At 40.1% G+C, this 22,017-nt stretch overlaps 1 protein-coding gene across 3 annotated transcripts in view; it reads left to right on the top strand.

Annotated features, from left to right (window-relative positions):
• The window catches only part of LOC117496026 (arf-GAP with coiled-coil, ANK repeat and PH domain-containing protein 2-like), a 48,132-nt gene extending 26,876 nt beyond the window's left edge, over positions 1-21,256 (top strand). The window contains exons 9-24 of one of the 3 annotated variants that reach the window (XM_034147699.1): positions 352-426; positions 7,082-7,194; positions 7,702-7,753; positions 8,835-8,935; positions 9,084-9,189; positions 9,426-9,634; positions 10,481-10,550; positions 10,660-10,754; positions 11,446-11,633; positions 12,517-12,618; positions 13,184-13,276; positions 13,842-14,074; positions 14,786-14,895; positions 15,035-15,145; positions 15,650-15,711; positions 19,147-21,256. In XM_034147699.1, coding sequence (XP_034003590.1) covers positions 352-426; positions 7,082-7,194; positions 7,702-7,753; positions 8,835-8,935; positions 9,084-9,189; positions 9,426-9,634; positions 10,481-10,550; positions 10,660-10,754; positions 11,446-11,633; positions 12,517-12,618; positions 13,184-13,276; positions 13,842-14,074; positions 14,786-14,895; positions 15,035-15,145; positions 15,650-15,711; positions 19,147-19,250 — 1,824 coding nt within the window. In that variant the 3' untranslated portion in view covers positions 19,251-21,256. The remainder of the gene's footprint in view (positions 1-351; positions 427-7,081; positions 7,195-7,701; positions 7,754-8,834; positions 8,936-9,083; positions 9,190-9,425; positions 9,635-10,480; positions 10,551-10,659; positions 10,755-11,445; positions 11,634-12,516; positions 12,619-13,183; positions 13,277-13,841; positions 14,075-14,785; positions 14,896-15,034; positions 15,146-15,649; positions 15,712-19,146) is intronic. The other 2 variants (XM_034147697.1, XM_034147696.1) reach the window with 2 other exon arrangements.
• Positions 21,257-22,017: the final 761 nt, after the last annotated feature.

Raw genomic sequence — 22,017 nt, 5'->3', positions numbered from 1 at the left:
ACACTTATATACACACCTTTCAAATGGAGACGAAAGAGAACGCTTTCATTGTAATGGCCCCGTGTTAGATTGTACGACCTTTACACGTACTGCTTTCTCTGTGATTGTATGGAGGGATAAATCAGCAAAAATTAGACGTTCATACTTTGCCCTGAAAAAAGAAGAAATGTAACGTGAAGGCATCAAAGCAAAACATCTTGACCATATTGATGTTGGAATATGTTTTTTGTTGTGTACGTATGCGTTATTTTTGGATTCATTCACCAATGTAGAATATACATTTAAAAAAGAAAAAGGATAACATTTGCATTTATGGTGAGCGTGACTAATCAGATGTTCTGTCTCTTGCAGTTGGACCAGCTGGTGGTGGATGCTGCCAAAGAGAAGAGGGACATGGAGCAGAAACACTCCACCATCCAGCAAAAGGTACACACAATATGTTCCCACCTTCACTTTTACACAAAACCCACTAAGCACATGGAAACTAAACAGTTTTCACACTATTAGCACTTTGCACAACCTGCAACCAAACATTATTTTAATTTGATCTGAATATTATTGGATACATCAATTTGTTTGGTTTATAAAATGGTGAAAGATATTGAACAATGTTTCACAGAGGAGTAAAGAAACCAGAAAATATGAATAATTAGGAAGCTGGAATTACTCCAACTGATACATTGATTATATTAAGAGTTGTCCATTATTCTAATAGTTAGCAGCTAATCCATTACATTGTGCACCTACCACACAATACAACATCATGCATAGGCGCACAATTGTGAATCATAAATGACAACGTTATCCTCCTTTTTACTCTGCCTAGCAACCTGAAAAAAACACAAACAAAAACACACACACTGACTCAACAGAGTGTGCTCAACAGGGCCAGGCTACTCTGAGCCTGGATTTGTCTTGCATGTTTACAGACTTTATGACTGTTAGATCCCACAAAGCCTTGGTCATTGCACTCGGGCCTCCTCCCATTCAAAGTAAACCCACTGTGCTGTGAACATGCTGCAGGATTTAGCTTCCACCCCACATCCTCTTGTGCTCCTTCTTCACTACAGTCACCGCTCCTCTGCACTGTGCTCTCTCTGAACACTATGCCAAGATATTACAAGCCTCTGGTACAGTAAAGGTCTCAGGATGAAAGCATTCAAAGTACATTTTGCTAGGTTAATTTACATTCTGAAGACAAATCAATTATTTGTATTTGAAAGAAACATTACATGTACAATTATTTGCCTAAGGGGGCATTCACATATGAAAGCTCAATAGATCAATTTCAGCCATTCACTGTTCATTTGTCATGTGAGTGAATGGAGGTAGTACTCCGCCCTCAGGTGTAAGGAGATCTCCAGGGATGATCTCAGCCACACACCCATGCATTATTGACAGCCGACGGAAACCCATTTCCAAACAAATGAGGTTGAGTTTCAGATCCCTCCCATCTCTGGTCAGCACCCGTGCCAACACTTATATGACCAGTGAGCCACACTTGTTGATATATTGTTAACCAGAAGGGTGCACTAGCAATGTTTACAAGAAATGAAATGGAAAGAGAAAAAAAAACAAAAATGACATAAAAGTATCAGACCATTTTTTGCCCCCTTAAAGGTAGGGTAGGTAAGTTTGAGAAACCGGCTCGAGATACACTTTTTGTTATATTCCATGGAATGCTCTTAACATCCCGATAGCAATGAATATCTTAAGTGCTTTGACAAAAAATCCATAAAAAAATGTCATCTGTGGAAGCCGTAGTACTGTAAAAAGTACGACCAATCATTTTAGCCGGCCCGGCTAAAATAACTGGATGGCCTACCTGCCTGTCAGCCTTCCATCTGTGCACAAACTTATCTCGTGCCCTCATTGGTCATGTGCGTGTTCGTGTGTGTTGGAGGAGGGGCTCTATAAGGAAGTGGCAAATTTTCTCCGGTTGTGTATTTTCAAATTCTAGCGATCTCGAGCCGGTTTCTCAAACTTACCTACCCCACCTTTAACATTAAATGTATGTAATTGAGTAGCTATTCAAAACATGAATGCTTTCTGTTTCTGTTCATTTCGGACACTGTGCATGTTTGAAGCTCGATGAACTTTCACAGTATTGAATAAAATATAAAGTTAGGAATGTGTGGGAATAACATCATGTTAGAGTATGTGGTGGTTAATTGCGCATAGCTTTAATTGGAGATTACACAACATCATTAACTCCAGACAGCATCTACCACTTCTTTATCCAGCTGGTGTCTGCTGGGCTTCTGTTGACAATTGTGTTCATTTTAGTCTCCAACTGTGTTCAAGTAGTACATCTCCCCCCCCCCCCCCCAACCCCCTCTGTTTGTTCTCTCCTTATATCGTTTTGTATTTTTATTTGTGTCTTTGCCTTCTCCATCTGTGTTTTCTTTTGCATCTTGTCCTCTTTCCCTCTCTGTATTCCCTCCTGCTCCGTCAGTGATGGTACGTGTGCCAACTTCCGCCTGTCCTTGAGCAACTATCCTCCGCCTCCCCTCCCTCAATTTATCTAGATGCTATTTATATATTGTCTCGCTCCCAACACTCGCTCTTGCTCTCTCTCTTGTCTGGCTGCCTATACGCAGACGTTCTTAACCAACTGTCTTTTTCTCTCTTCTACTTCTGCTCTCTTCTTCTTTTACTCACTTCAGGCCGCTATTCAGGTAAGCTTCGTTACTCTTTCCTTTCTCCTTCACTGTCATTTCTATGTCATGTCTGCAGCATGTGTGAAAAGATTCTGTACAACACGTTACTTTAACTGCTTGGGCTCCACCTCTGCAGCTAACGTCATTTGTGACAAAAACAGGGAGCCTGTTCATCACAAGATTAAACTGGCAACATACATGAATCATGATATGATGCCATTTAATAGATGTCTGTCATCACACGTGTCTTTGTGACTTCAGACTCAACCTCAATTTATCAATGAAATTAAGACTATTTTCATACCATAGTGATCTTACACATGGCTTTCCACCTTGTATTATGTTGCTTTTTTGTGCTAAGTTATCTTCAGATGTAAAATCAACCAAAGTGTGTTGAGTATTGGCAAGAAGGATGGTCCTATTTATGTTCAGTTATGTCTCAAAGGTTGAACTAAGTGAAGCATACTAATAGCACATAGTTTCATTATAACATTCTGCAATTGTGGTGGAAGATAAATGTATTGTACTGGCAAATTTACCCTGAGGAAATAGGATACACAAACATTTGTTGTCAAGGTGAGTTGTTGCACTTACAAGGTACAATGGCTTCACGTTGGTATATTAACCTCAGCTTTACAGCACAACATTGCTGAATTACTTCATTTAATATCAGGAACATGAATATTTCCCAAATGTTAGAGGTCAAAGTGCACAAAAGTGATATCAGGCTGACAATCTTCGACAGGTTTCTGTATCGGCCTTATTAACCAGAGCCTTTTGCAGCAACATAAACTAAACAGACTTTTACACATCTCTCCTCCTCTTGCTTTTGTAGTTGCGTTGGTGATGCAGGTGGTTTACCACTGTTGTTGTCCTCATCAGTTACTGGTAGACAAATGTGTGAAGGTTATGGTAGTGTTGTGAAACTTCAATGGGCAGAACATGTTTATTTGATATTCTAGTATGAGTCAGAACGTGTGTTTTTAAATAAAAGCCAGAGGTCTTGTAAAGTAATTGGTGAATTTTTCGATTTTTAATGATCATGTCGGACCCCTATTATTTTATTCCGAGTCATTATGCGTTGTATGTCTTATCAATACTATGCAAACTGTCGTCTTTATTTCAGTTTGCATACAAACCTGTCCCATCATCACTTTATTGATTTAACCTGAAGGGGGTCCCGAGGTTGTGTTTAGTATGCTGTCCATCTGCCTGCGTGCAGCAGCAGCACTATGACCACAGAGCATGACGGTGTGACAATGGCACGAACAGAGAGAGATGTGCTGCTGACTTAAAGATTGTCCTGTCTTGTCTCATAAAGAAAGACAAAATGTGTCATTGGTCTTGAAGCGGCTATAGTTTTAAGATGATCTGATTGTTTTTATGCAAGAGTAAGCCATATCCTCCTAACTGTCATACACACTAAATGTCAAATTAAGGCGCCCAACCATTACTGAAATTCAGGTTAAAGAAATAGCTACTTTATTACACACACACACGCGCACACACACACACACACGCACACGCACACGCACACGCACACGCACACGCACACGCACACACACGAGGGAGATGAGAGCTTGAAGGGAAAAGCTGAGTGCACGTCTGTTAAATTTCAGTCAGTATAAATGTTTGATGCCCGGGCTCTTCTGCACAGTCTACTTGATTATTCAAGCCCAACAGTCATACAAGCATCTCACACACACACACACACACTCGCACAAACACACTCACACAGACCGAGACACATAGGTGACCTTCGCTCGGGCCTCACGAGGAGGAGGAGGAGCAGCAGCAGCAGCAGAGGCAGTGACGAAAGTTTTGATAGACATGCACAGCCGTAAGAGAGGAGGTGAGGGTTGGAGAGACGGGCCACGCTGCTTACAGTGACACACTGCCATTGAGATGCTTCACAGGGAGACCTTGAGATAGCAAAGAATCAACTGCCTCACAGGGGAACATTCACACAGAAAAGAGGGCCCAGCCTTCATAAAAGCTGTGAAACATGAAGATTTTCAGCCGTTTTCACTACGTTTGGTATCTGGTGAGTTTAGCTGTAGGAGGGAGATTGAGAGTATCTGTGAGTCCCTGCATGCGACAGTGTCTTTGCCCATGGCTATTTATAGTAACAGTCTGTGTTTACGTTTGTTCCTTCAGGTGATTTTCTCTTGTGTGTATGCCATTTTTATTTTGACATATTCATAATTCCTTATTATACTGTGGTAGCATAAGAAATACATATTTATGTTCTCTGTGTGTCATTCTCTTGCTGTGTGCGACATTTTAGGAGGTGACTGAGCCTGAGTCTTTACCAGACTGCCGCAACTTTTGCGCTTGGAGGTCGACCTCCGTACGTAGAGTCACCGCATCGATTTCCATCTGACTTCCGCTTTGTAACCCTACCTCCCCCCCTTCTGTCTCCACTCCTCTCCTGCACACGCCAAGAGACTGCATTGCAGTCTTTGTGTTGATGTTTGCACCTTCATGTGTTTCCTCATTTTAGTGTGTCACACATGCATCAGTGTTGATGTGTTTTGATTATGCAGCATGTTCATTTTGACGCCTTATTGTTGTTGCCGGTATGGTCCGGTTGCTGGTTTGATGTCAGTGAGTGGTTTGTTGCTGTCCATTGTGACTCTTTGGATAAATGAATGAACACATCTCTGTTGTCAGGCGAAAACCTTGCGTCTTTAAAATGTGTCGGGAACTTAAAACAACTGAATAACTTCCAGTTTGACCACTACCTGTTTTTAAATATATGTGACATGGCTTCACAAACCCAAGCGGTCACTGAAATGTCTCGACCTATAGATGAAACGAGAGAACCAGACAGGATTTCACATGACAGCCAGGGTGTAGCTCTATATGCATTTTCTTCTTTGGCCTCAGTCTTGATCAGGGAGTTTTTCATGGTTGTATGGATTGCTGTGCTTGTTTGTTTGTGTACATGTGCGAGTGAACATCAAATACAATATCGTGGTTGTGTTTCCTAATTAAGTGAGCCATCAACTGACCATTAAGGGTTCTGAGCTGGGCATTAAGCATTTGTATGACTTAGGAATTGAGTTATTTGGAGAATTAGGAAAATTGTGTTCCCCTATATCTAAAGGTTCATTTTGTCCTACCTTAAGGAAAGGTTCATTTGTTGAATGGCTGGATTAGTATTTTCCTTTGTCTTTCTGTTCAGGAGCTTAACATAGACACATTTTGTTCCCATTGTGCACCCAAAATAACCTCAGTCGTCCCAGCGTATGTCATGCTGGAAAATTGTGTGTGTCCATCCATTTGAAACATCATTGTATCATAGGGCAAAGGGGTTTAAACAAAGCTTTTGCTCAGGTTACATTCAAAGATCCATGCAATGTTACAATGTGCAGTCATGCAACAGAAGTGATGCACTACATCAAACACACTTACGTCTCTGTAAGTGAAACTCTTCACTGTAAATATCTCGTAACATATTTATTGTAAAGAGAAACATCTAAAACAAAGACAGAACGCAGTCACAATATTTGTTGAAGGCAAGAAATCAAAATGACTTGAAAGTTACTTTCACTGAGAATAGGAATGTGTATCACATTCTGTGTGTATATATATATATATATATATATATATATATATATATATATATATATATTTTTTTTAAAGGACTTAATGCTGTAATTGAAGGTGTAAATGTACCCACAAGGACACACACAAACACACCCCGGCCCATACAGACATTCATCATGGTGTTTAATGTCACTTGAAGCTAAGAAAGCTGTAAGGGTGTTAGGAAAGTGTGACAGCAGCTCGGGTAGATAAAAGCTGGACTCGCCAAACTAGATTATGTTTGATTTGCAGGTCGGTCTTGGCAAACTACTGAGTATGTGATTTAATTTGCTGAAACGGAAAGTCTTTACAGTATATTATCTGTACAATTAGTTTCACTAAGCAACTTCAAACACAGAGTAAGATGTTAGAAAGGAAAATATTCTGAAACAATGAAACTGAAAATACAAATCTCCATAAAAGGTGTATAACTCAACATTAGAAGATATTCCAGTATTTTGTTAGATTTGTTATAACCTCCCTTCTCAGAGCATTCGTATCAAGGATTGAAATAGATCATAACTCCATCAGGAACCACCAGCTGTGCGTGTTGTTTCTATCTCGTCTGGTTTGGTTTGAAACATCATTCAGGTTAGTGTAAGAAGCAGCCGAGTGTTGTTGCTCTGCAGGAAGTTACTTAAGAGACTGATGGCCGTGTTTTGTGACTTTCAGGAAAGTGCTTAGTTACTACTTACTGCAAGTAAAAGTCACTACAAACAAAATAAAATATGAACATACTGATAGTAATTGGGGAAATGTGCATTTTATGTTTGCTGATTTTTCTGTCTTTGCTATTTTTCTTTCTTCCCTTTCTGACATGTGTTGTTTAGGACTTCTCGAATGACGACACCAAACTGGAGTACAATGTGGATGCAGATAACGGCATCGCAATGGAGGGCTATCTGTTTAAGAGGGCCAGCAATGCCTTTAAGACGTGGAATAGGTACAGACAGACACAGCTCAATAGGCGTCTCTATGAATACATTAAAAATTCAATTTTATGATAAGGAATTGCTACAGTAGGCTGATTATGCATTTACAGTAAGAGGGCAAGCTCTGTCATCAAAATGTTGAATAAAGATAATAAAGGTGCTTTACATTTTAATACCTCAGCAAGTACTTTGAGACATGTCTTGATAAGGATCTTTTTATAACGGCCACAAGAATATAATAAGGTTGAATGTAAAAGGAAAAGATGTACAGATGGGAACAGTAATTCTATTAGAAACTCATCACATTTTATCCTGAAGTAGAGTTTATTTTCTCTGCAACATGTATGATACATATTGGTATTTAGAATTTCTTATTTTTATAGTATTAAACTACACCTTCTACACATCAGTTATCTCTCTAGACATCACTCTTGTCCACACTAAAGTTATATCAAAGCTTTCTGTTATTTTAGGAGTGTCACTAGCAACAGCATGTGACTTTGTTTTTCTCCTCTCAGGCGTTGGTTCTCCATCCAGAACAATCAGCTAGTTTACCAGAAGAAATTTAAGGTATGTCAAGTGACTCCGTGCACACAGACCACAATCAAATATGCATGTGTTTGACTTCCAGCACAAAAAAACCCTCATGTATTTTTAACAGGATGCAGTAGCTTCATTTAAGAGCTGTAGTAGCCAAATCTAATGATATGTTTAGTATAGAATAAACCACAGCTGCTTGTGTTTTCTATGTATATGATCCAATCCATCTCAACATATATACATGTTTTGTATAACAACAACAATGTTTACATTTAGCTAAAGCTCAGAATGGAAAACATATCTATGCTATTAATTAAAGTGGACCTATCATGCTATATTTGAATAATATAGTGTAGGACCATACCTATATAAGGCATATTTATACTTTTTTTTTTCAAAATACCAAACAGATCATGCATTTTAGCCATGCCTCATTTTGCTCAATTTGACATTTTTTAGCTCTGTTTTTGCAAGGGCAGATTCAGTGAGAACAGCACCATCTACAGGCCTGGCATATGTACTACAGCGTCTCCAGCGCTTTCGAACGGCAATGGCCGTGGCCGTCTCCTCCTGATTGTTGGAGTTGGCCCAATAGCCGTAGCGCCACCGTCCTGACGTCAGGACAGTGTTCAAATCTGGATCAGTTTTTATCAGATCCGTTGCAGCCCCTTTTTTAGAGATTTGGGTATGGAGGAAAATAGAGAGGGTTGTGTTTTCTGACACTTGGTGAGTTCCCTGGAACACCGGGGACACATATTCATGTATAAAAGACGTACAAAAGTGCATTTTGCATGATAGGTCCCCTTTAAAGTAAAATAGTCAATTTTTTTTGTTATGCCTTGTTTCTCAATGGTGGTAATACCACGCCTTGGTTTTGCTTGGTTTTGAAAGAAAAAATGCCTACATCCTGACAGCAGCTTAAAACAAACCAGTCATCTAGTAACTGGAGTTGATTAAAAATGATGGCAAAATATAGTTTGGGATTTGTACTGTTTCAACTTTTCATTAATCTACACCTTTTATTGTGTTTTACAGTAAATGTTAGGTGTTTAGCATTGTTTGTGTGTTTGATTAATAGTGTTTAACCAAAGTGGCTGTGCTGTCCCCTCAGGACAACCCCACAGTGGTGGTAGAAGACCTGAGGCTCTGCACCGTCAAACACTGTGAGGACGTGGAGCGGCGCTTCTGTTTCGAAGTGGTGTCGCCCACCAAGTAAGTTTAAGTCTACTGGAATATGTTACTGAAGGTGGGAGGCAGGAGTAGTAATGTACGAGCACGCACACACATACATACATACATACATACATACACACACATACATATATATTCAGCAGCTCTGTGATGTGGTTTGTCCCAACAGGAGCTGTATGATGCAGGCAGACTCGGAGAAGCTGCGTCAGGCCTGGATCAAAGCCGTCCAGAACAGCATCGCCACCGCCTTCCGTGACAAGGGAGACGAAGGCGAGGTAAAAACAGAAACACTGAGGGGACAGTCAAGGGGTTCTCATATACTTTAGATAAATAAATCATATGGCGACGCATTTAACACTGTTTATTTATGTAACACTGATTTCCCATACTTAAGTTTACATTCTGTTTACACTGTTTACATTACACCATGGGGACAAAGTTTCATTTAGGTAGATGTATCCTTTCTTAATGATTTTTTCCCATCCTTCTGTGCCTTCTCTCTTTCTGTCAGAAGCTGGACAGGAAGTCTTCCACGTCAACAGGAAGCCTGGACTCTGGTGGGGAGCCGAAGGAGAGACCACTGAAAGGAGAGAGCGCCCTGCAGAAGGTCCTAGTGATCCCGGGGAACACCTGCTGCTGCGACTGCGGCCAGCCGGACCCCCGCTGGGCCAGCATCAACCTGGGCATCACCCTCTGCATCCAGTGCTCCGGTATCCACAGGTAAAGTACTATGAAACATGTATATTAAAATAGACTTTGTTTACAGAAAGCAAACAGCTGTAGACATACCCATACATCGAAGTGTTATGGACACTAACCCTAAAATACATTTAATCGATAAAGCAGAAAACTTACAGAAGCTAATAAACAGAGGAACCTTGTATCAGCATATTTTATTTAATAATCTTCTAATTTGCAGGAATAAAGTTAATTTTGAGTTATTTTTGGTTCATTGACAACCGGAAAACACTGTTTGTTTGCTTTGTTACGAAATATCTTTCCCGCCAGGGCTGTGTTCAATGCTTTGTACAAACTGTTAGTCTGGAGGGATTTAGGAAATGTAAACCCAGTGTGTAGAACACCCAGCCTGCTCAGGATGTCTTTAAGACCTTTCATTACTTTAATTACCAGGGTGAAATATTTCATTTTCATTCAGGTCACATTTTAATTAAAATAAAAGTGTCCAGGGATTCAAGCCATTCTTTTCTTTACAACCTAGAAAAGTAGTTCATCTTCAATGTGATTTCTCAACTGAGTGGGTTCAGGAATGTGTAGGATTACATAATAGAAACATTTATATTTTACATATATTTACTTAAACAACACAATTTGTGGCTTCTCTGGTACTTTGCCTCAACAGAAGTAATAGATTTTTGAACGTACATAAATATTACAAACACAGGCGTAGAACTGTTGTAATGCATATTTTTCTTAGAACTACCTTCTCTACATATTATGCTTTTGTGGTTAATGCTGCTAAGCCTACACATTTGTAGACCACTCATATACAAATTCCAAATGAACAATGCCATGTGTTTTTCTTTTGTGTGCCTCTTTCACCTGCAGGAGTCTGGGAGTGCATTTCTCTAAGGTGCGATCTCTGACTTTGGACACATGGGAGCCAGAACTTCTAAAGGTTAGGGAGCACATGAACAAATAAACACAACCATCCTGTTTGAACTGAAAGTCTGACGTTGAATCAAGTGATGATAACAAATTACCTTTTTTTTTCTTGAACTTCACAGTTGATGTGTGAACTGGGAAACGGAGCGATCAATCAGATCTATGAGGCTCGACGAGAGGAGCTGGCAGCCAGGAAACCCCAGCCCGGAGATCCAAGGTACAGAGCTGCTAGAAAGCATGTTGGTATTTTCACACTTATTCTCGCCCTTCATCTATATCCTATTTAATTCATCTCCTGGTATTTTGTTTTTTTCTGTATCTGACTGAAAGGACGTTTTTATGGAGCAATTCATTAGAATAGATTCAGTATGGTCTTGGTATTAAAGGTGGGGTAGGTAAGTTTGAGAAACCGGCTCGAGATTGCTAGAATTTGAAAATACACAACCGGAGAAAATCTGCCACTTCCTTACAGAGCCCCTCCTCCAACACACACGAACGCGCACATGACCAATGAGGGCACGAGATAAGTTTGTGCACAGATGGAAGGCTGACAGGCAGGTAGGCCATCCAGTTATTTTAGCCAGGCCGGCTAAAATGATTGGTCGTACTTTTTACAGTACTACGGCTTCCACAGATGACATTTTTTAATGGATTTTTTGTCAAAGCACTTAAGATATTCATTGCTATCGGGATGTTAAGAGCATTCCATGGAATATAACAAAAAGTGTATCTCGAGCCGGTTTCTGAAACTTACCTACCCCACCTTTAAGACACTTTCACTCTTGATGGTTAACATTTCTTTTTGATTTACATCTTTTCAACAAAATAGATTGCTAAAGTAGCTAAACTAGTAAAAAGTATAATTCCCTTATTTACAAACAGAAACATCTGCGTTTTATTCCAAACAGGCACGAGGTCGAGGCCTACATCAAAGCCAAATACGTGGACCGCCGGTTTGTTCGCCTGCCGTCGGACGAGGAGCTTCGCAACAAAGTGGTTTCTCTGAGCAAACAGGAGAAGAGGCTGAGCAGCAGCTCTGAGCATCTGCCCCCGAGACCACCACCCCCCACCCCAAAACTGAGAGCTGGTCAAGCAGGTCAGTAGAAAAAAGAACAAACATAACACACATTTAACCCAGGAGTGTTGATGAGTAACAAACTGACAATATTAAATTGTACTGATCCTGACTGTGGATGGTTTCTGGCACTAAAAAGTGTGTTGAATTCAAGCTGGATAGATTTAATACCACAAGGTCAAGAAAGCTGTCGTGACTAAAAAAAGTATTTACATGTAGTTTTGGATAAGTCATGGTACATTTTGATAACTGGTCAGTTGATGATGGCTTTGCATATTTGGATAAGTGCTTTGTCCTCTTCCCCTAAATCCAATGACTGGTTACTTGGATGAGGAGGAGAGTTATATAACTCCCAATTTGAATATAGAAGAATACTCCGAAAATAAAGTCTGTTTTACAAATTAATCTTCTAAAGGTTTTAAAGGTTCACAAACCCCAATGTACCACACATTGTATTCAGGATTTAAGAGGTTGGATGTTTCTGTTGTACAGATCTTTAAAGTCCTTTCTAAAACAAAACACTGCATCAAGAGGGCGAAGCTTGTGTCATTTGTGATTGTGGCCACCTTTTTTATTGTACGCTCCATGTACATTTCGTACTGCCATGGAGAAGTGCCCCCCCCCCCCCACCAGCATACTGTATGTTCTGTGTGAGCAGCATATGCCTAAGCCCTCTTTGCCTCCCATTGCTTCTCGTAGTGTGTCTCTAGTGTCTAACTTTCTCTGCTTACTGCCTTCCTCTTTCTCCTCTTCCTCAATCTCTTTCTTCCACCTCTCCTGTTCTGTGCTCCTGGACTAACCCCTGCTCTCACTGCCTACCCTGTAACCCTGTAACCCCCCACCTTGCCACTCAATTTACACCCTCCACCTTCCAATTTCCAAACTCCCATGATTCCTAACGTAGCTGTTGCCCGCGGCTCGGAGGCCCGCCGCGACTCTCTCTTCTGTGCTGACGAGCTTCACTCGCTCTTCTCCTACTTTGACAACTCTGCCAAGCTCAGGAGCAGTAAGTACTAAATGCTCAGTGTTCCCCCTCCTCATCACCCCCCTCTGTCAATTTCTACTTCGGGGCTGTGGACTAACAACCCTCCATCCACTCCTCTGTTCCCCCTTCATCATCCAGACCCTCCTAATGGACCATGCTGTCATGCTAAGAGCATCGCAGAGCATCCCATGTTTTGTTTTTCCCGGGGCTGGGACGTGTTTCTCTCACATGGTTTTGGTCATTGTCTGTATTGTATTTGTCTCATCATATTTTTGGTATTTAGGGTCCTGAAGCATAAGGTGATGGTGGAGGTCTCCAGTTCTCTCTCTTGATTTCAGCCGGGGACTTGTTTGTGTACACTGTATAAAATATAAGGACCACCTGCTGTTTCTGCCAATCGTACTGGAGATACCAGTTGATGTTCAATAAATGATCTAGTAATAACAAACTAACTAAAAGTATTAAAGAACATTTAGGAGCTGCATGATGCTCTGAAAACAGCAAGAAGGTGTTCCTTTTATTTCATACACTCAGTGAATGGTGTTTTATTTGACAAGTCGTGATTTAAAAACTCTTTGTTTTACAGTAAAAAGTGCAGACAGCGGCATCCAGAACAGCGCTGATGGGAGCCGAGAGATGCTGGCCAACACCCCGTCCAATAACAGCCTGACAGACGCAGGTCAGACTCACACTCACACACCTCCTCTGTCATCACACAGATATCCACGCCTTTTAATATCTAATAAAGAGACACACATTCAAAGTGCTCTATTAAATGTAAAAGCTAGTGTACAAAAGACATATATTGCACACTACCATCTATATTTAAGGCAGGACTCTGATTTAAGCTATTACAGCCTTCTAGTGATTTGGCCAATCTTGAAGGGTTGCTACACGTTTTGATGCCACTGTGTTTAGATCTATTTCAAGACCTGAAGCTTCTTATCTTTTTGCCTAAAAAGAAAGAAATATCCAGAAGAATCCCCAATCACTACTAAAAATATGATGATTTTTTATATGTTTCACTATGTTGGAGAAAAGAAAGAAAAAAGTTAAAAGAAGTATTGGAGGACTTTCCTCCAGGAATTTAAAGCAACGTATAGTGCGGCGAAGTTTGGAACTTATGAGAAACAGTTTGAAGATCTATAGGGGGAACTGTTGTTGCTTTACAATGCACAGACAAACCGAACTTTCATCTACATATTAATTGTTGATATAAATGTCTCCCATCTTCCTCTTCTCAGACGCTGCAGAGCCTCCGGCCATGGCAATGCCTGCCACCCTGCCCCCCCCCTCCCCCTGTAAGGAGATGGTGTTCTACGAGCCGAAGGAGTACAGCTCCGGTCTGCAGCTCTACTGGGCCGCCTGCGCCCGCTCTCTGCCCGACATGTCGGAGGCTCTGGCCCACGGAGCCGAGGTCAACTGGGTCAACACGGAGGACGACAAGAGGACGCCGCTCATCATGGCCGTGCATGGGGTGAGCGTTGGGGAAACTCTATATACTATGTTATTATCACTCATTTAATGATTTAATTCATGTAGATTTTATAGAGATTTTATAGTTTGTATTTTTGCTAAAGAACATTGTGTGGTATATACTTGTCGTGGCTTCCTTCCTTGTTTTGTTTTTATCAAGCCACTAGACGCCTTCAACAGACATTTTTAACTCGTTTTCTTTCCTTTATCTTTGTGCTACTTACAGTTGAAGAGTTGCTTGGCCTCCGATGGTTTGGATGTTATTATGCGATGACTTTGCTCCAAATAAAATAACAAACTTTTACACATGTAATAAAGAAAAGATGCCTTTACAATATTCAAAACAAATAGGCAAAAATAAAATAACAAACAACTTAAGTATTCTTTCTTTCTTGATAAGGCTTATTATATATATAACTTGATAACTTAAAGGGTAATTGGACGGTTAAAAACTGTTCCCCGACGGTTTCTTTCTAGGAGGTTGCCCATCACTGTCACTTTAGAGGAGGCGCCATGGGAATTGTAGTCCTTTATGCTCTGGTTGACTACAGACGTCACCTTTATGATAAAAACAAAATACTGGCTCTAACAATACTGTAAAACTTGTATGCAAAATAAATATTGCCAGTGAAACAAAACATCTAATCTAAAATGTAAGCAGGTTTTTCTCACTGGAAAGTTTTTAATTTGTTACACTAATGGTTCCCTTCAGGGTTCGCTGGTCACCTGTGAGTTCCTGCTCCAGAATGCAGGTAATGTGAACCAGCAGGACGCTCAGGGCCGAGCGCCGCTGCACCACGCCACCCTGCTGGGACACACAGGGTGAGTCCTTCACATCATCATCATCATTATTACTTCAACAAACTTATACTCAGAGAATATTGGGGCATTTTGAAGAGTGGGATGCAACACGGATTATATGTGAGCTCAAGACAATGACAAACCTTTCTCTCGGTTTTAGGCAAGTGTGTTTATTCTTAAAAAGAGGAGCAAATCAAAATGCTGCGGACATTGATGAGAAAACTCCCCTGACGATAGCGGTGGAAGCGGCCAACGCAGACATCGTCACACTGTGAGTGTTATTCTGGTTATCGATATGATTGCTATTAATATTAATAGTATTTGTATTAATCTTATTCTTGAAGAGATGTCTGAGCTTTCACATTGTAAACACACCTACACCACCAGCACAGCAACATATACATGTAACCATTAGGGTTTTGGTGCCTTGCTTAAGAAAAGACTGACTTCTGATCGTGTTGTCAAATGTTAAGGTTCATACGATTGGTTTGGAAAGTTTGACTAATAATTTGGAGTAACGGCTCCTAAAAAATGAGTATTAAGTCACTGTAATAGTTGAAATAGTTCAACAAGTAGTAACAACTATCCACCACAAGGTGTCATTATAATGCAGTGGACATCCTTCTACCTCTATTAACACAGTTGCCTTTCTAGTCTTTATGATCAGAGTTGAGTATTTCTGTGAGAACAGTCATTAAAATAACCCTGCCATTGTGTGATTTTAGTTTTATTATTGATTGTATCTGAGAATAACCTCTTACTTCCTGTTTCTCAGGTTGCGACTGGCCAAGATGAACGAGGAGATGCGAGAGGCGGAGGGGCCCTACAGCCAGTCAGGTCATTATAACACCAACAGCCCCACCGACATGCAGTACAGGAAGTGCATGCAGGAGTTTATTAGCCTGCAGCTGGACGAGACTTAACAACTGTCCGCTGTCATTGAAACACAGGGGCAACACACTGCTAAACCAGGCTCATCAGGGGGAATGTGAAGCCAGGTTTCAGAGTCGGGGTCAGTTAACTTCAAAAGATAACCCAGAGAAGTCATGCTCGGAGGTTTGATTATAGGGCAACTAGTTTATGAAGTGAGCTCTAGTTGAAGGGAGACTGATTAGAGTTAGCTGAGCCCGACTCTGTCAGAGCTGCTCCTGTGTGCTGCTGTCCTGTGTGGGCAAATATCGGTTAGCATCAGGTGCTACACTGTGTCAATGTGACCGTGTTAAAGCCATTGACTCTGGACATTTCTGAAGAGTTTTGTTCCAAAGTGGAACATCAACGTTTTCAATGAAGTGACTGTTACTCATTTAAAGTTATTGATAGCACAACATTCAAGTCACTTTTGACTAGATAATCTGTCTCTACTCCCTTTCATTTTGAATAATATCACTTTTTAAGAGAAGTTCTGTGATTTATAGCAGCTTATGAGAAATTCGTTTTTTATTTTGGATAAAATACTTGTTTGAGTGTTTGTGTCTCCGCTATCAGTCACAGTATCTTTGCAAAAAACTATCCGCCCAGTAACTGCCACCAGTATCCAGTGACCTCAAAGTGGCGTCAGTGTCACTCTCTGGCAATAATCGTGACTTTTGAATGATATTTTTTTATTATCTGACCAGTCCGGTGAGGCGTAGTGTGTGTTTGATTTTAAATCGACTTGTCAGAAGTTATTTATGCACATTCCTTTAAGGGTTATGCAACTACTGTACATTGTCCTGCGATTGTTAGGTTTCCATTTGAAGTCTTAACCATTTTCAAGGCCTGTTTACTGATTAGAACTGTTTGTTGTCTAATTATAATGCATCTTGCTGTTGTGACATTGCTGTACAGACAAAAAGTATTTTAGAACTGTTTTTTTATTAAGATTATACTAGTTATAGTATGCTTACTGTATATGTTGTAAATGATGTGCATACATACATTTCATTATAGTCTGCAGTATAAGCAGAGTGGGGATTGACTGGTTGCACAGTGGTGACGCCATGAGGGGCTCTGTGTTCACACACTAACTTATTGTTTGAATTATTGTACTGTATTTACTTCCTGTAATGACTATAACGTGTCTTGGTTATTAGTTGGTTAAATGTGCTTGCTCATTGCCCGTAATCACGGGAAATCCAGAATTGTAAGACGATGACGGCCTTTAAGTGCCATCGCTTTGATTGTATCGAACATTAGTGGGGTTTACTCAAATATAGACAAACCATCTGAGGGTGGTACGTCAAGCAAGAGTGCAATAGTGTAGAAACATGTATATATTCATATCACCTGCTGGTCCTAGCCTATATGTATCTTAATCATAAGGAAGCTTTAAAAAAAAGAATAATCATGAGTGCAAAGCTCATTTGAGTTTTATAGATAGAATGAATGATCGACCCCAGTTTTATCCCACATCCCGCTCCATTCAGCCCCAAATCCTGGGGGGGGGGTCGCCAAAGCACTTTGATTAAAAGGTCATTTCTCTTCATTCACGTTGACAGAGCAGCGCCTGGTGTATGTGATGTATTGATTGGCCGACGACTAGTGTGGGGATTTGTCGTTGGTTAGAGTAGAGACAACTGGTTGTGTTGTGATTGTGTTCTCACAGGTTAATGACGTTTTTAAAAAGTGGTTGAGGGGATGATTTTAGATTGTATGATGAAGGTAGTCATGCATATGTTTGTTGACCACAGGAGGGACTGCTACACTCAGAAATGCCGTCCATTTGTCCTGAAACAGTGAAACATTTATACCGAGGGCTGGATGTGCCACTTTAAATTAGATTTAGTATTCGCCACACTGCTGCCCTTTTTTTCTTAAGTGGAATATCCTCTGGGATCCTTTAAAAAAGAAAAACAGTCAGAAATGTTTTGGACCTGAATGACACAGAATGAATTCATCTTTTTTCTTAATTCTTTAGTGTGTGCAAAAGCTTGTAACTATAACCTGCATTACAGAAAGGTCAACAGGAGTTATGAGAGCGTTGACCACAGAGGAACAGCAGCAGGTTGTCATTAGCAGAGCGGAGTCTGAAGAGCTTCCCCTCTCTGAATCACCCTCAAGTTGTTTTGCTTTGCGGGAGGATTTGTTGCCGACATCGGCTCGCCCTCTTTAAAACCCAAGGGCCTCGCTCTTCATCAGTACCTCCAATCAGCTGATGAGTGAGGGGATGATGAAGGGTGTTCAGGGGTAATGTGAGGGAGAACTAACCTCATCAATCCACCCTTTAATTAAGATGAAAGTTCCCTCGACTCAGATGTTCCCACCTGATTGAGTGTGTGGAAGAAGTGCAGAGCGGCATTTCAACATCTCAAGGGGGAGAGTGTATATATATTTTTAGATGTAATTATAAGTATTTAAAGAGTAATGTTTCTTTTATCAATATTTGTCTCTTGTAGAAAACTGAAAGGGAAGATTTTACACTTGAACAGATTGAGAACTGCTGCTCTCTCTCTTCTCGAACACACTCTTCTTCATTGCTCTGATCCACTTCTGTCTATCTCTCATTGTAAATTCACTCTCTTTGTTTCTGTATTTTTCTTTTCTCCCTCTCCTCCCCGGAGTTTTGTGCCTTTCTTCTGTTCCCTTTCTTTCTTTGGGGTGCTGAGGCCAACACAACTGTATTCTTGTACATATACTCCTGCACTTTAAACACAATACAGTTGTTAACAAAAATGAATCTGTGGGCTTGTCTTTTCTTTCTGAGTCGATCTGCAGTTATTGTAAAGTGTCAAATGAAAAGCTCTCCGGCTGTTTTCCTTCAGACATTAGTTTGCTTCTCCTGTTCTTTCCTATCTTTGTCTGCCTCTTTCTTGTTCTCTTTCTTGTTCTCTTTCTTGTTCTCTTTCATACTCCGAGCCACGCCAGCACTCTGACAGGTATGGCCCACTTTTTCTTTCTTGTTCTGATGATACTGTCACTGTGCATGAGCCCTCCACTCTGCAGAGGGTTGTTGTTATATCCTACGATCCTGCAGAGTGAAGATGCAGATTTCTCTGACAAAAGTTACAATTTCAGTATCAGAAGTCATACTTGCATTTGGTATTAAACGATACATCATCTCGTTCCGAACGGAAAAAAACGTCTGTAATGCTTTTGTGCCATGGCAAGAGATAATTCATGATTCATGTTTTTCCCTCTCAAATTGTACTATTTAAAAGTTTCTTACAGGCCTGAAAAGATAAAAGTGTGTTCAGTAAACATTGTGTGTGACGAATGTTTGAACCATTCTGTCTGACTTCTCTTTTATTACGTTTTCTTCTGTTGCTGATTCCTTGTGTTCTCTACCTCTTGCAGGAGATGCAACCTACCAAGACATTTTCCAGGATTTCACCCACATGGCTTCCAACGATCCGGACAAGCTAAACCGCTACCAGCAGTACGACCCACAAAAACCCTGACACGGCAGAAACTCCGTCCACTAGCACTCAGAGACCGTGTGCTAAACCCCGGAGAGACTTGAGGAGGTCAGGAAACACGACGTCCACCCCCCCCCCCCCGACAACCTCTATCAGCGTTAGAGCCGGTCAGTGCTGCCACAGCTGGACTCCTGTCACATGTAACGTGTCGTCAATCGTGAACAGCAAACCTCACTTTTTCTTTCTTTTTTTAAACTGTTCTGTCCAGTACTTTTTATTATTGGAAGGATTTGCAAAGTCGTAACAAATCAAAGTGATAATTGAACTGAATGTAGAGCTGCCATTACGGCTGTCACTTATTTTCATCTTTTATATCACTGACAAGAGATTTCCAAAGGCATTTTCTTAAAAAAACAGGTGTGCTGCATCCGAGTTGTAAAGAGGTGAGTGCATTGAAAATGCTCCATTTATATTTGTAAGTGCTTCCTCTTCTTAATAAGATTTGTTTTATGATAGTAAGCATCCTTTTTATATCAAAGTGTTGCTTCAGTGAACTCTCAGCAGCGTATCCATGGCAATATGCTTTTACTTATTTGCACAAATCCCTGTCTGAAATCGCCACTGATGTTTACCAGTTTTGATGGTAAGACTTTGACATGTTAAACAATGTACAGTGATTATTCAAGTAAACATGTTTTTAATGCCTGCAATTTTAAATATATATTAGTTTTTTTACTTTTAAATGCTAGATCTCTTTCCTCTGAATGATTTTCATTTCTCATCTCAAGAGAGGTAATCAGCCTTGAAGTGTCCTGATTCATGTCGGTTAAAAATAGCTCGTTGAGATTATGGTAATTTGTAGATTCAGTCTCTTCTGATTTTTGCTGATTTTCAAAAGTTAAGATGTAGTTGTAAAATCAAAGTGCTCTACAATAATCTGAATGTATAGATTCGATTGCAGCTATTGTATGCCAGTTGATTTGCCAGGACTGTGTCATGTGGTGGTAATTATGGAGAAATGTGATTTTCCCTGAAAGAAGAACCCAAGTTAATGCTCAGTTTAATATGGAAACTTAGGTAAAACGCAGTGGCTTCATACTACACAAAGCCACCGGTGAATCTCTTTACAGTGCAGGAGCTCACGCTGTTTTGATACAGGAGTCAAAATAACATCATACAACTATACAAAATACTGAAAAGATAGATAATAGCTGACTATAAATGCATTGAATAGCTGTTGCTGAAAGATTCTGAGCATAAATGACGTAAAAATGTGAGTTTAATTTCATAAACTAAGTTTTCCATTTAATGTTCATGTTCATCTGACCTGCTGTGCACTTATTAAGACCTCTTGTTATGCAGGACGAAGATTGAAATGAATGTATTGGATAATTAAACACTGTCTCTGTTTCCCTATAATGCCAGCTACTAACCTTTCAAGTAAACGTCAAAGGAAGTTCATTTGGAAACTATAGAGCTGTCAAGTGTTGCAGAAAACCTTTTGACAGTCTGTGAAACGTCCAGTAATATACGCACACACAAGATGGATGACCTGTAGTTGTAGAGTCGCTGTCATTTCATGTGATGAGTTGTTCCAAAGCACTTCACTTCACTTAACAAATGTTTGATTTAGTTCAGACATCAGACGACTGCACTGAAATTCTCCAATCCAGAAATGAATCCTGCAAATTCCCTGATGGACGTTATGTGTACTGTAGGATTTGTGTTCCCTCTAAAACTGTACAGTCCTCTCTTCTTTGACATTAATAGTGTTTAGTGAAATATGATTTTCTTTTAGCATGCAGCATGGGATACAATTCTTGTACATTTTGTACAGATGCTTTTGAATTCTCTAGAGAACTGAAGTATAAAGGTAGTGGTACTTGAATCATTAAATACGCTTTTGTAAATGCGGTTCTTTGTATTTACATTTAGCCACTTTTATATTGCCTGTGTGTGTACCAGTATACATCATGTACTGTATATTCTACCTGTAATATGTAAGAACTTCAATACAAATGGACTGAGAATTCATCACCAAATGTTGACGCTTTTTTTATTTCAACCACTTTTTTTTATTTCATTTGGGTTTATTTAGTTACAGGGATGTTTGGGGAGTGGATGGGACTTCTGTAGTAATGGAGACCACTCTGGTGCCAATTCCACAACATTTGATATTGTTACACTTGTTTCATTCATGTCGCTCATGGGATGAACAGACAGTTATTTTACTATTCTCTTGAGCTATTCTATTATTTAACTCATGTATTTGTTCTCAAATATTCATTAAATTCTGACTTTGTATCTCAATAGCAAGACAGATGATTTATTCACCAGCCAGCAGTTGTACATTTATTATATTTTTTGTACCACATACTTAGTCCACCCTTGATGTCATTTTTGATCTAACCGCCTTCTGGAAAAGCTTCACAAGTATGTCGGTACGCAAATGCGCTTTGTGACACAAGTGACGGTACGCATTTCAGATTGTTGCCGCGCATGCGTACCTGCGTACCAGTTATGTGCACCCCTGTCTATATGCACCATTACTGTATAATTATCCTTAAATTATGTTATACAATGCACCTAATACATAAGTATGGCATTTTGAAACATGATGTGCAACCATTTTACTGTAATTTGTGTGCATTTTGTTGTTAACTAAGATGATGTTATGATTTATTTTTTGTTAGTATGCACGTGGACGCTTTCGACATATCTGGAGAAGGAAGAAATGGGTCTTCGGAATGATGGGAGTTAAAGACAAAAGGCGGAGACTAGTGTTGAAACTAGTGGAGAAACGATCAAG

This window comes from Trematomus bernacchii, unplaced genomic scaffold (assembly GCF_902827165.1).
Source record: "Trematomus bernacchii unplaced genomic scaffold, fTreBer1.1, whole genome shotgun sequence".
Taxonomy (NCBI): Eukaryota; Metazoa; Chordata; class Actinopteri; order Perciformes; family Nototheniidae; genus Trematomus; species Trematomus bernacchii.
Note: the sequence above shows the minus strand (reverse complement) of the source record. Positions and strands in the feature narration are given on the sequence as shown.